This window comes from Pipra filicauda, unplaced genomic scaffold (genome assembly GCF_003945595.2).
Source record: "Pipra filicauda isolate LSUMZ 115617 unplaced genomic scaffold, ASM394559v2 scaffold338_size783178_pilon, whole genome shotgun sequence".
Classification (NCBI taxonomy): Eukaryota; Metazoa; Chordata; class Aves; order Passeriformes; family Pipridae; genus Pipra; species Pipra filicauda.
This window is the reverse complement of record NW_024104463.1, coordinates 386,684-401,265: the sequence shown is the minus strand read 5'-3', so window position 1 is coordinate 401,265 and position 14,582 is coordinate 386,684. Positions and strand designations below refer to the sequence as shown.

General features: G+C 40.8%; 1 protein-coding gene across 7 annotated transcripts in view; it reads left to right on the top strand.

Moving 5' to 3' along the window:
• The window catches only part of HERC1 (HECT and RLD domain containing E3 ubiquitin protein ligase family member 1), a 95,506-nt gene that overhangs the window by 48,527 nt on the left and 32,397 nt on the right, over positions 1 to 14,582 (top strand). For 6 of the 7 annotated variants that reach the window (XM_039384082.1, XM_039384085.1, XM_039384088.1 and 3 more), the window contains exons 29-43: positions 935 to 1,172; positions 2,092 to 2,285; positions 3,453 to 3,608; positions 3,827 to 3,933; positions 4,171 to 4,281; positions 4,363 to 4,539; positions 5,478 to 5,717; positions 5,903 to 5,986; positions 6,453 to 6,973; positions 8,541 to 9,316; positions 10,086 to 10,284; positions 11,083 to 11,243; positions 12,727 to 12,843; positions 13,025 to 13,256; positions 14,448 to 14,572. In XM_039384082.1, coding sequence (XP_039240016.1) covers positions 935 to 1,172; positions 2,092 to 2,285; positions 3,453 to 3,608; positions 3,827 to 3,933; positions 4,171 to 4,281; positions 4,363 to 4,539; positions 5,478 to 5,717; positions 5,903 to 5,986; positions 6,453 to 6,973; positions 8,541 to 9,316; positions 10,086 to 10,284; positions 11,083 to 11,243; positions 12,727 to 12,843; positions 13,025 to 13,256; positions 14,448 to 14,572 — 3,438 coding nt within the window. The remainder of the gene's footprint in view (positions 1 to 934; positions 1,173 to 2,091; positions 2,286 to 3,452; positions 3,609 to 3,826; positions 3,934 to 4,170; positions 4,282 to 4,362; positions 4,540 to 5,477; positions 5,718 to 5,902; positions 5,987 to 6,452; positions 6,974 to 8,540; positions 9,317 to 10,085; positions 10,285 to 11,082; positions 11,244 to 12,726; positions 12,844 to 13,024; positions 13,257 to 14,447; positions 14,573 to 14,582) is intronic. The other variant, XM_039384084.1, reaches the window with a different exon arrangement.

The window sequence follows — 14,582 nt, the reverse complement described above, 5'->3', positions numbered from 1 at the left end:
TTGCAAAATATGTCCTCTGCTATACAGTACAACAGCTTGTGCATTTACCAAAGCAGCCTTTGGTATTAGTGACCAGGATTCACTGAATTATCTGACTTCTTTTCGTGAGAGGGAAACTTTTTAACCTTCTTCTCTCTTCATTTTCCTCAAGTGTTACTTAGGCCTTCTTGTTTTAAGTCTTCTCAGCCTTTCTGTTCCACATACCACAATCTTCCACGGTCACCTGTGACTTTGGGGCTTCAAAGTGATTTTTAGGTTTCTCAGGGATAAGAAAGCAATTTTTTGGAAGAGATGAGAAATCTCCAGTCTCTTCCTTTGTTGAAGTGAACTTTCTTTAAACCCAAACCTGAGGGTCAGGGCACCTTGCCTCTTTGGAAAGCCCTTTGTCCTGTCCTATATCCAGATATTGCCATGTGCTTCAGGGATAGCTGAACTCTGCACCTCTTTGTGCCTTTGTACATGCACTGACCAATAGCTTCAGCACTGCAGAGAGCTCTGGAATTTGAATTTGTTGGTGGAACCCAATGGGCATTCTTACCTGAATTGTTTTGCTGTTTCACTTACAATTAAAATGGAACTGAAAGAAATTTCTTGAGAATCCATGTGAAGTACACATAGAAAATGAAATGTTTCACCCAGTTATCCTTCTCTAGAGGGAAGTATCTGGTTTGAGATTTAGCCTCAGAACATTTACATCACAAACTAGATCTGCATGATATTCTTCCTGGGGCAGCCTTGACACAGAGTTACACTGAGTTAAAGGGGACTACAGTGGTACATCAGAAAGACTCCCTCAAAGTATCTGACAAAGACTCGCTCTTTCCTTGATAATTTAATTCATTAAATTGTATTTAAAAAATAATTTACTGTTCTTCTGTCTGAGGGTTCTTACTCTAAGCAGCTAATTAATTAGAAACAACTCTTTTAACCCCAGAAGCACAGCAGCGCCTTCTCTTGGTGACGGTCTTTGCTCTCAGCGTGCACTACCAGCCCGTTGACGTGTCCCTGGCCATTTCCACTGGGCTGCTGAACGTGCTGTCCCAGCTGTGTGGCACAGACACCATGCTGGGACAGCCTCTGCAGCTGCTGCCCAAAACTGGCATCTCTCAGCTCAGCACAGCTCTGAAAGTAGCCAGCACAAGGCTCCTGCAGATCCTCGCCATCACCACGGGGTGAGTGTCAGATGGTCCCTTGCTTTTGGAAAACTTAATTGTTAAGCTCTTCAGCACCCTTTAAAAATAACCTTTCTTTAGCTCAATAAATGTTACTCTGGGGTATGTGAGTGAAGGGCAGAACAAAAAGAGTAGTCACATTATTCATAGGAAAGATGCACATAAGACTTATAAGTATATTTAAATAGTGAGTGTTTGGACCAGAATAGTTACAACTCTGTGGTCTGTGAACACTGTATTTCAGTAGTCCCCATTTTGCTAGTTCAGCTTTGTGTGTAGATCTGCTCAGCTGATGTGATAAGACTTTCTGTTGGTGTGTAAAGGCAGTACCAATAACGTGGTAGGAGTTCTTCAGAGCAGTGCACTGTGCTGCTTTTCAGAATATGAAATAATTTGCTGAGGAACAGGGGCCTCTGCTAGACCATGGAACAGAATGCAAAGTCCTATCAATACTTAAATATTTAGTTTAACTCAGTACACACCAGTGGAGAAAGAATTTTCTATTTGGGGCAAGACTATTATTTGATATTCTGTACATGCATCTTCGTGTCAGTGTTCAAAGAACACATTACATTTACCTGCCAAATGCTTTACATCAAAAACTCCAGTAACCCTAAACCAAAAAAATATCCCAAACTGTGGAAACAACACCTCATCCTTGGAAGTTGCAGTGGAATTATGATTAATTAACAAAGTCGTTCTTTTTCCTCTAGGAAGTACTGCAAATGTATCCTTTGACTCCAAAGCTTAGACAGTTTTAGTTTAATTAGATATTAGTTTTAATGTGTTTTAAAAGGGTTGAAAAAAGTAATAATCCAAACCTATGGTGGAGGGTGGGGAAAAGTAACCTGCTGCAATTATTGTTCCTTGGATCAGCTCTCAAATACTCTTCTTTTTACTTTTTTGTGTGTCTGTACAGAACCTATGCTGATAAACTGAGCCCAAAGGTGGTCCAGTCTTTGCTGGATTTGTTGTGCAGCCAGCTGAAGAACTTGTTATCTCAAGCTGGTGTGATGCTTATGGCTTCCTTTGGAGAAGGGGAAGGGGAGGAAGATGAAGTGGAATCAAAAAAAGCAGATTCAAATGGGGATAATGAGAAGAGAGACTTCAGAGGTAAATATTTTGCATAATTTCTGTTACAGTTCTAAAATACCAGAAAGCATAATAGAAGAAGCCACTGAATGCTCATCAAGTCCTCATCAGCTCTACTGTGTTTTGATTTTTGTTGGGTCATTTTTAACTCTGTAAATTAGATTCGAGTCATCAAATAATTTAGTACTCTGCTCAGATTTATAAAGAATTGATGCATAAAGTGATGTAAGGATGCTAGCAGGCTGAGAATAAGAATTACTCCATCTGGTTTGGAATTAGGAAGAGAGTATAGTTTCCCTTGAACAATGATTTGGTGGTAGTGTTTTCCATATATGTGGTCATAGGAATTTATCTGGATTTCAAACTGCAAATAAGTGTAGCTTTATTCAGGAAATTGTTGTATTTAAGCAGTTTTGCAGTTTGAGTGAATGGCAAGAGGGTGACACTACTCTGTGATATGAAAAAATCTGCAGGAAAAGATTTTCTGAAATATTAAGATCTTCACATTGTTGGCAGTCCTTGATGAATACTGATTTTCTGTGGAAATTATGGGTTTGAAGAATTATCAATTGTAGCTTGGTTTTAGGTGTACATATGTTTTTGTTTGTGCTTATAATGGTCTTCACTTGTTAATTCATCAGCCATCGCATTATTTATAAGACAATTAATCACAAAATAGGATATGAGGTCTTTCCAGAGACATTTTCATGTTAGAACTTCCTTGGAATACCCATCAGTGTGGGAAGAAGTTCAGTGTTTTGCATCAAAACCACTTTGCCTGACTGCCCTACTGGGTGGGGAAGCAGGAGAACTGGGAGTGATGTTCAGCCTTATGAGAAGGGGTGGTTGCATGGAAGATGTTTTAATTTTGTCCTCCTCTACTTTTCATTGGCAGTAAATTAAATTATTCTTCCCCAAAGTGAGTCTAATTTGCCCATGAGGGTAAAAAAAAGGCTGTCTTGCTCCTTTGCCTTGAGGCATGAACTTTTAGTCTTATTTTCTGTCACTGTCTTGCTGAGGAGCAGAAGTGAGAGCACAGCTTGGTGGGCACCTGTCAGCCAGCCAAGGTTCACAGCCAGCCACCATGGAATAACTGAGCATTGCATTTTTACCTACAGAACGGTAACGGGACTGCCAGTCGAGTTGTAATATTAAGATGTAATGAAAATTTTTCATTTCCCTTCCCAGCTGCCCTGCGAAAGCAACACGCAGCAGAACTGCACCTGGGAGACTTCCTTGTTTTCCTGCGTAGAGTTGTGTCTTCAAAAGCAATTCAGTCCAAAATGGCATCTCCAAAGTGGACAGAAGTACTCCTGAACATTGCTTCTCAGAAATGTTGCTCAGGTATGACCTGGTCCAAACGTGCTCAGTGGTTGCTTGCATTTCCGTGGGGCAGTTCCAGCAATGGAGCCCTGTTAGAACATGGTACACAGTGAACAGTCAGAACTAACTGGAGTAGATGTGCACAGGAGTTACACTTTGGGGCACTGGTGGGGTGTAGCCAGGTGCAGGCCTGATGCAGAGGACTCTTCCAGATTATTGACCTGTTGTTCCATCTTCAGGAGTTCCCTTGGTTGGCAACCTGAGGACCAGACTGCTGGCGCTGCACGTGCTGGAAGCTGTGTTACCTGCGTGTGAATCTGGCGTTGAAGATGATCAGATGGCTCAGGTCTTTATATTTTGTTATAAACCTTTACACCTCTTTCTTCTAAAAGTCTCATTAAACTTATGAATGTTTCCTAAGTTTGTTCAAAATCCAGTCTAGTGAGGCTCAGTGTAGATTTCTGTTAATCCAAGAGCACTAAATATTTTGACGTTTGTACCTGTGAAATAAAGTGAAACAATATATTGCTCCTTGTCCTCATCTGGGAGTTAAAATGATCTGAATTCTATTCCAATACACCAGGTTGTTGAGAGATTGTTCTCACTTCTGTCTGACTGCATGTGGGAGACTCCAATAGCTCAGGCCAAACATGCCATCCAAATCAAGGAGAAAGAGCAGGAAATGAAGCTGCAGGTAACGATGCTTGTACTTTGTCTCGTGACTGAATGCTCCCGAATCACACTGACCACAAGTGTTTTGTCCTGTTCCTGGTAGAAACAAGGAGAGTCTGAAGATGAGGATGAGAATCTTCCCATACAGGAGGTGTCCTTTGATCCTGAGAAAGCTCAGTGCTGCATAGTGGAGAATGGGCAGATTCTGACTCATGGAAGTGGAGGCAAAGGATATGGTTTAGCATCCACTGGAGTCACTTCTGGGTGTTACCAGTGGAAGGTGGGTTGCACAAAAGTGCATTTCTTAACTTCTCTCACTTGGATTTGGAAATATGCTATGATTTGTTAACAGCAGGTGTTTTTTCCCTTATGACAACACCCTTGAGTAAATGGCAGTGTTATGTTTATGGTTGGACTCTGATCTTAAGGATCTTCTCCAATCTAAATCATTCTATGATTTTATGATTTTTCAGTCCAAAGGGAAGAGTTTGTGGCTGCTTTTGAGTGCTGCTATTTGGGTATTTCAGTACACAGGTTGGAGAGTGTCCGTGTGTGTTGTGTGTTTGTAGAGGGTGATGGTACTTGTCCCTAAGATCCACAGTCAGCACGAATGTACCTGGTTTTGCAAAAGTTACCTGCTGAAATATTTTGAATTTTTTTTTCTGTAGAAAAACACTTCACAAAACATTGTTTTCTTGCAAAAAGACACATCAGCCTGACTGGCAAGAACAGTGTTTTAATACACCATCTGGAGTGATTTTAATTTTTTAGGAATACAGATACATACACAGTTGTGCTCCTTGTTAGTACCGCATTTGAGCATAACACTTATACTTTTTTTCCCCACTTGAATCTGTGAACATGAGATGAAAAACTTATTTCTTTCTGTAATATTATTTTAGTACTTGTAGCCCAACTTGTGTGTGTGTGTGTTGAGTCCAGAAACGCCCTCCCCCAACTTCTTTGTGTATTTACATATAGTTTTCTTCATTACTAGTGCATTAAGCTTAAATGACTTGTCAGTGACTGACCTTATACCCAAGATGTCATTTTAGAGCTGGAGCATGATTTCACCTTATAAACTTGTAATTTTTTTATTATTAAAAGCTTCTGAGAGAAACAGAAGTATACATACCGATGAGCAAGGAAAATTTTCGTTGCTTCGGTGTGTTCAAGTGCATATTCTTGCATTTTTTCCCTGTTTGTTTTGCCTGCCAGTTCTACATTGTGAAGGAGAACCGAGGCAATGAGGGCACATGTGTGGGGGTTTCCCGCTGGCCGGTCCATGATTTTAACCATCGCACCACCTCGGATATGTGGCTCTACAGAGCCTACAGTGGCAACCTCTACCACAATGGAGAGCAGACTTTGACCCTGTCCAGCTTCACCCAAGGAGATTTCATCACGTGTGTGTTGGATATGGAAGCAAGAACCATTTCCTTTGGGAAAAATGGAGAGGTATTTAACATCAATTGTTTTTTTTAATTACATCAGTAATATGACATGGATAGACATGGTGGTTAAAACTCATGATAGTTTCCGTATTTAAAACCTTTATAATACAGACACAACTTTTTCATGTTTCATGGTTTTGCTTGTTAAGGTGTTCTGAGTTGGGGTTTTTTTTTTGGTTTTTTCACTAGGAGCCCAAACTAGCTTTTGAAGATGTGGATGCAGCTGAGTTATACCCTTGTGTTATGTTCTACAGCAGTAATCCAGGAGAGAAGGTAACTTAAATGTTCATCTGTGTGCATGTGCTGATTTTGGCTGGGATAAGTCAGTATTCATCAGAGAAGCTTGTGTGGTGCTGTTTTGGATTTCTGGCCAAAACTGTGTTGATAATACAGTGTTTTAACTATTGTAATCTACTGTAAATTCAAAATGTATTTTATTATTTAGAATTCATTTACAGACTTAATGTTCTACATGAAAAATTCAGTTCCCCAGAAACCAGGCAGAATGTACTATCAGGATTTCTAGATAGTCTTTTGTGAGAAACCATCAACTGTTGTAATTTCAGCATCCTTGAGTTTGAAGGGCTGGAGGTTTTTGATCAGCGTTCAGGTGAATTAGGAAAGCAAAAAGAGGCAATGCTAGTAATTATTTCTATTCAGAAGACTCCTGTATTTATAAAAAGAGCTTATTCAGGTATGTTGAGAAGACAACTTTGACACCGTTCCTTCCAACGCGTAGGTGAAGATCTGCGACATGCAGATGCGAGGGACACCCAGAGACCTGCTGCCTGGGGACCCCATCTGCAGTCCCGTGGCTGCAGTGCTGGCAGAGGCCACCATCCAGCTGATCCGTATCCTGCACCGCACAGACCGCTGGACACACTGCATCAACAAAAAGATGATGGAAAGGCTGAACAAAATCAAAACCTGCCTTAAAGAAGCAGGGCAAAAGCTCAAGAAAAGCCGCTCGGTTCAGAGCCGGGAAGAGAGCGAGGTGAGAGAGGAGAAGGAGAACAAGGAGGAGGAGAAAGGCAAGCACGGGCGGCACGGCCTGGCCGAGCTGTCGGAGCTGCAGCTGAAGATGCTGTGTGCGGAGGTGTGGCCCGTGCTGGCCGTGATCGGAGGGGTGGACGCCGGGCTCAGGGTCGGAGGGCGCTGCGTGCACAAGCAAACCGGCCGGCACGCCACCCTGCTCGGGGTGGTCAAGGAAGGCAGCACCTCTGCCAAGGTGCAGTGGGATGAAGCAGAGATCACCATCAGGTATGTGCATTTCCTGCGCTTTTCAGCCCAGTGGTGCTTGGAAATCTTCAGAAGTAACAATACGTCTCGTGTTAGAGTCATGCTGAGCAATTACTGTAAGTTTAGATTCAGCGGTGTTGGAGTTAGTGCTGCCTCGAAGTGGGGTTCGTTCGGGGTCTGACCTGCCTTAGAGAGCCCAGGGAGTGCCCCTGTGTTAGGTGTGAGCAGTCTGGAGCTGCTGTTCTGCTGAGGATGGTGAGGACCAGGGAGGAGGCTGGAGGGAGATACCCCCTTTTCCCCTTCAAAGCGAAGGCACCTGGAAGGAAACTCCAAAACGAAGCCAGTGGCGTCTCTGGGCTCTCTGGTGCTCTCACAGGACTTGCCTGTGTTTTTGTGTGGAAAGATTGGATTCATTTAATTTCTTAAACTACTTTTGTCTGTAGCTGAACCACAGCCTTGTGGAGAAATTGAGCACTAATTATTTTTTTTTTTTTTTTTACTGCCGGTAAAAAAAAAATTACATTTTGAAATAGCTCGGGTCAGTTTGCCTCCTAGAGCTCTTGCAGCATTGTGTCTGTTTTGTCTTTGCAAAGGCTGTTGTCACTTTAACTAAATATACTGAAGTGCAATTGATTTAGTTCCAGATATAAATTCTTTCAAATACACCCATGTGACAGTATAGCTTTAAAGTAAATGTGCCCTTAAAATAACTTGAACCATTATTTGACTGAAGTGGTACAGCATTTGAACTTGATGTAAGGTATTGAGTTAAGTTCAGAGTGTACCTTCTTCATTAAAACCAGGCTAAAGCTTGCTTTTATTTTTAGCTAGAAGTTTATATTGTGAGATGGGAAAACATTTTAGGATAATAAAAGGAAGATTTAAAAGTCATTTATCTGCTGGATATGTGGAAAATACAAGATGTATGGAAATATGGACTGGTGAATTTTTGTCCTGCTTCAAGTGAAAATTAGTCAAGTGTAACAGTCCTAAATATCACCAGAAGATACCAGTGAATGTAGATGACAGATAGACCTCTGTGTCTATTGGGTTTTCTGATCTGTTTTTAAAATCACTGCCCTCACCAGGTAATCTGTCCTGACATACCAGGGACAGAATTATCATAAGCAGTCAGTAGTGTGGTGATGAACAGGAACATGAGGTCCATCGAAGCTTTTCCTTCATGTGAAAATTTTTTCCTTTATAAGCTTTTGTATCTATGCACAGATTCAGCTCAGGTATGATGATAAAATTGGGCTTAAGGTAGTTTTTCTTAGTAGAAGCCTGTTACATACCTCTAAATAATCTAGCCAAAGCCTGTGTCAGCACAGAATTGAGAGCTTCTGTGGGACTTCTGGGTTTCAATGCTTGTTGAAAACTTGTGTATGCTTTGTTGCCTTTGCTTTGAAACCATATCTCCCTGTTTTCTGGTCATAACCTCATTTTCCCCTGTTTGCATTTGATTTTTAGAATCGGTTTATTTTATCAGATATATTTTACATCTTACTTTGCCTACATTATTTCCTGTACTTTCCTCCTGTCTCTCCCTCACTTGCTTTTTCCTGTGTCATTCTGATCTTTATTAAAGCTTCCCAACTTTTTGGTCGCCTAGTGATACCCCACTGTATAATCTGGAGCCCTGTGAACCACTGCCTTTTGATGTTGCAAGATTCCGTGGGCTGACAGCTACTGTGTTGCTGGACCTTACCTATCTGACTGGCATTCATGAAGACATGGGCAAGCAAAGCACCAAGAGACACGAGAAAAAACACAGACATGAATCTGAAGATAAAGGGGAGACAGACCAGAAGGCGGAGGGTGATGCTGGATCAGACACACGATTAGGACCAGGCGCTGATGAGAGCAAAGGACATGGTGCTACAAGCTCTAAGTCAGAAAATGAAATTGTTTCCTTTTCTTTAGAACCTTCGACACTAGGTATGGAATCCCAGCACCAACCTGGGGAAGGAAGAAAAAAGAATCACGAGCATAGTCCAAGAAGTCACGACATAGTGCAGTCAGAAATCAGGGCTGTGCAGCTGTCCTACCTTTACCTGGGGGCCATGAAGTCCCTTAGTGTTCTCCTGAGCTGTAGTAAGTACGCTGAGCTGCTGCTGATACCAAAAGTGCTGGCAGAAAACGGGCACAACTCGGACTGTGCCAGTTCCCCAGTGGTCCATGAAGATGTGGAGATGAGGGCTGCCCTGCAGTTCCTCATGAGGCACATGGTCAAACGGGCAGTCATGCGGTCGCCCATCAAGAGAGCCCTGGGACTGGCAGACCTGGAACGGGCACAAGCCATGATCTACAAGTTAGTGGTTCATGGGCTGCTGGAGGACCAGTTTGGTGGCAGACTTAAACCAGGTACATTTTCAAAATCATGGAAGTATAGGGCTACATTGATTTTTTTTTTAATTTATATTATAATTATTAGTAACAATGATAATACAAATAACGTAGTCTTGTAATTTTGTAGTGGTTATGCTTTGGAGGAGTCTTAATTGGACAGAGAAATTTTGCAAAGCAGTTTTACTGTTTTATAAACATAATACTGACTTTTTTGCCTTTTCTCAAATTCCTTATTAAAATAAATAGTGAATGTATATCAGTCAATCAGAAATATAGGAGTTTCTAATTTGTCTTTAATACTTTTTTAAAATGAGCAGTTCTGTATATACTTGTCAGAAGGGTTTGCACTCCTTCTAAACCAACAAAAAAACCCTCTTAAAAATGTTACTCGGACAGCTGAGATAAAGATAGCTTTATAGTTAATCAGCTCTGTTTCCATGCCTAAGACCTCTTCCCCTTTTGCCTATTTTGAAAATAATCCTGGCTGTTACAACTGTGAATCTAAATATCATAAGATCTGGTGGAAGTAAATGTCTTGTTTGCTGTTTACCTTGTGTTGCTGTCAAAACAGCAAGAGCTCAATGGCTGATTTTTCCATCAGTCCGTGAGTTACTGGCAGCAGAAGTACTTGTATGGGGTGCATTTCTGCACACCCCCTTCTCTGGGGAGAATTTTGAATAATCAGAGTTATTTTTGAAAGTTGGAAGTTTAGCCCTGACTACATTAATATAATGCTCTACAGCATTATATTAATGTTGCTGTAACGTCCTTTTTTCTGTTGCAGAAGTGGAGCAACAAGTAGAAGAAGGTGATCAGTCTCAGCAAGCCCAGACTCCAGTTACAACCAGCCCTTCTGCTTCCAGCACAACATCTTTCATGAGCAGCTCCCTGGAGGATACAACCACTGCTACTACTCCAGTGACTGATACAGAAACAGTTCCAGCTTCAGAATCACCTGGTGTTATGCCTCTCAGTCTTCTTAGGTAAAATACCCTATCAGCATGTAGGATTTTGTGGGTGTAGGGAACCAATTGTGTGGTTTATATACAATATATGTCTTTAGATAAGCCTTTGAAAATGCTAATGTTTGTATTTACTGTCAAGAACTGCCTCTGCAGAGTTTAATTAGTTACTTTACTTTGCAGGCTTTGTGTTAGATCTCTGAAATTCTGTATTGTTAACAAATGTTTGTTGATTCTCAAACCAGAGCAGATTTTAGTTGGTAGGTAACATCCTGTAAGCTAAGGCATTGTTTCATCTTACCTCACTTACTGAAATGGAAGATAAACCTGGTTAATCTGCAGAGGCTATTTGTGATGTAGAACAAAGTCTGCTTTACATTGCATAGAGTCCTGTTCTAAGTTTATTAATTCTTAGAGGTTTTGCAGATATAATTTGATAAAAGCCAGAACGATGTCTTTGTACCAGGACAGTGAAAATAAAATATTCACCTGATCTATTACTCTGCCTGAGTTCTGAACAAACTGGGGAAATGAGAAAAATGTTTACTTATCTTTTATCTCCTAGGACAGCCCTTGGTCTGGCAGGGGATTTTTAGGTGCATACTTAGAATTTATTGTTGCAGGTAAATTGGTAGGAATGAACTGTTCTGACAGGGTTTTTGGGCTTGTCTCCATGTGTGTGTTGTACTTTACCCTTACAAAACACAATTGCTGTAAGGTAGGATTTGCCAAGTGCACTCCAACTTGATGCATTTCTTGTGTCAGACCTTTTCCAGCATAGCTCTTTTTGACATAAATGTGTATTGTTTTATTTTCAAGGCAAATGTTCTCCAGTTACCCGACTACAACTGTGCTTCCAGCACGACGTGCTCAGACTCCTCCAATATCTTCTTTACCAACATCTCCTTCAGATGAGGTTGGAAGGAGACAAAGTCTGACTTCCCCTGATTCCCAGTCTGCCAGGCCTGCCAATCGTACAGGTAAACTTAGTGTAGATGGAGATGTGGACAAGTCAGTACATTCCCAGGAATTCAGTGACAGGATTGCAAAGATTGAAAACCAACCCAGTTACTTTTTAAGGCAACCTAACATTCAAAGCATTGTTGAAAACCTTTTGGTGACTATTTTAGCATGAAAAAATGTAGATTGTCTAGCTGTAGACTTTATCAAGCAAATGAAAGGAGTTTTTGAGAGCTGTGGATCGGATTACAAACTGCACGTATAAAACCAGAATGCAGTATTGTTGGTAATTGCTTCAAAATGTCAGTCTGATTTGGGCTTGCTTCCTTGGTTGTGTGCCACTGTTACATGCACTAATTTTCTAACTTTTGTTAGATCACATACTATGTAGAAAACAAGAATTGGTGTATTTTATGATACATGCACCAATATAGCTCATTGCAATTAATTATAATTAATGACATAGAAGGGGCTGTCCAACCTTCATGGGGTCCTCGTGCTCCTGTCTGAATCTTGTGAAGGGAATGGGAGGCTTCAAAGCAGAAACAGAAATGTGGAATAAATGGAGACTGAGCAAATTGTTGAGTGAGAGTCTTGAGCTTCTGAAGAGCACCAATGAGTGTTGTGGTGCAGAGGAGATAACAACACTAAAAAGAAAATACATATGTATGTGTTCTATATTAAATGAGCAAAAGAGTCCAAGGTGAAGTATGTTCTCCAGATTTCATATTCATGCTGAGAAACAAAGTCTGTGCTTTAAAACTCTCGAATGAGAAACTTGTTATTCCTGCTCTTACATCCAAGCTATTAGTTGGGTTTTTTAGCAGTTCCATTTGTTGCATAGCAACTGCTCTACTCTGTTTCATGTCCCCTTTTTTTTCTTTTTTTAATTATGAGATGACTTGCTTCTAGTCACGATACAGCCTTTACAACAGAGTCTGTTAGTTCTTTGTTGCCTTCACTCATCAGACTTCACTGTTATGGCAAATGATAATGATTAACTGTGGTTTTGGGGAAGGAACTGACCTTTCTAGAGTCTCTCCAAAGACTGACTGCACAGAAATGTAGCCACCATCTGCAAAGAGATTTTTCAGGTGCATTACCAGCTTAGTTGAGGTCTCTTTCTGCCCCTTGTGAGGAATGTGTATTGATGTGATCTCATCACATTTGGGAATCCTGATGATTTGGACGAGGATAACTTATCTAGGTTAACTATATATAGACCAAATAGATAATCTGATACAGTTTTAAATGAAAATAATAAGAAATGTCTTAAAAGAAATAGTTCTTTGACTATCATCAGTACCCTACTTGAGCAGAGGCACAGATAATCTGTTGTCAGTAACATTACAGAAAGTATCCTAGTTTGTGGAAAAATAATAGAGAGAAAAGTTGAGAGCAGTTATTCCCTTATGTGAAGCTGATGTGTCAAAGTAAGGTCTAGTAAAGTACCACTAAAGAAAGATTTATGCACTTTACATGTAACATTTTCTCTCTTTTAAGCTTTGTCTGATCCAAGCAGCCGACTCTCCACATCCCCTCCTCCTCCTGCCATCGCTGTGCCATTGCTGGAAATGGGCTTCTCCCTCAGGCAAATTGCCAAAGCTATGGAAGCTACAGGTAATCTAGAACTATAGTAGCAGTTCAAACTGAAAAACTGAAAACACATTCTTTTTCCAATAGAATACTTAATTTTTAAGTTCTATAACCATTTATGGGGAAAAAATTATTTTGTTTTTTTTTTTTTTAATAATCATCAGTGATAAAATAGAGGTCTGAAGCGCGGTTCCCCTGCTTTCAGGTGCCAGAGGAGAAGCAGATGCCCAGAATATCACAGTCCTGGCCATGTGGATGATAGAGCACCCTGGCAATGAAGACGATGAGGAGCCCCAGTCCGAGGGGACTGCGGAGTCACGGCACGGGACAATTGTCTCTGGCAGTGGTGGGAAGTCTGGTGACCATTGTTATTTGCAGTCTCCAGGTGATATCCCTTCTGCTGATGCCACTGAAATGGAGGAAGGCTTTAGTGAGAGGTAACATGTCATTTTTCTGTCGTTGCTTGTGATGTTCCTGAAACTGGACATCTCACAAGTTCAGTGCTGCTGACAGAGTGTTACTGTGGTGCTGCTTTGGAATTTTGTTACAGCACGAGTAGGAGCAAAGGGGCAATTAAATTAGGTGTACATGGTGAATTTGTTTTCCAGTACTGTGTGTGTGCAGAACTGAGCAAGAATGTAACTAAACATGTTTCCTTCAAAAAAAAAAAAGAGAGAAAGGAAGAATGAAAAAAATGAGGGCTTATAATTGCATTTTAACTAAAAGACGGAGTAAGAAAGCAAAATTTCATTGGTGTACTTCTTTCCCTGCAGTTTATACATGAACTGGAATTTTTATACATATTTCTTTTTAAATTAATTCTTGGTTTGTCCAGAGCAGATGAAGCTGAATTGAAGTTTACTTTCTCAGTCACCTTCACAACCTTAGAGATAAACTATCTCTTAAAGAAGAAGGTGGATCTTTTGGGGGGTTTGGTGGGTTCTTTCTCGTTGCTGTTTTGTTGGGTTTCTTTAAATCCTGGAAGTAGTGGTTACATTTTTAAGCGACCCCTTTCAGGAACCATACCAGCATTTCTGTTAATAGAGAGGATGACTGTTACGAGATACATTTTGAGAACACTTGTTCACATTCCTCAGTCCTACCGAGATAAGTGTTTTTAGGTTTCCTCTGTTACTTTGTCCCAGATCATCTGTCAGTTCATGGAGAACTCACAGATTTCAGTTGGGAGAAATAAAAGAAGCAACAGGTGTTACTAAGTAACTTAAATTTGTGTTTTGCAAAAGATGTGGGGCAAAAGGGGGATTGACTCAGCGAACAACAACAGAGATGTTGTTTCAAAAATGAGAAGAAACCTAGTTCAAGCTGTAGTTAACATAGAGATGAGTGCTCTCCCAAAATTTCTGCAGTGCTCAGGCACTATGGAAGGCGTCAGATAGGTATTGACATTGCTGCACCTGATTTGTTTGAGGAAAATGTCACAGTCAAACCCACAGTAAATACGTGCTCAGTGGGACTGAAAATTCTTGAACTCAAAATTCCTCTTTTTTTCCTTCCATGAAAGAAAGGAACAAATGCTCCTAAATATGGCTTTGGTTTTTTTCTTTACTTACAGTATGTGGTTGTTTAAAACTTGGTTTGACTTACCTGTAAATTCCAAATTCTTGTAGCCCTGATAATATGGATCACATGGATAATGCAGCTTCTGCCAGTGGCCCTCCCTCCAGAAGTCGCTCGGCTGTGACACGGAGGCACAAATTTGACCTGGCTGCCCGGACACTGCTGGCACGGGCTGGTAAGTGCCC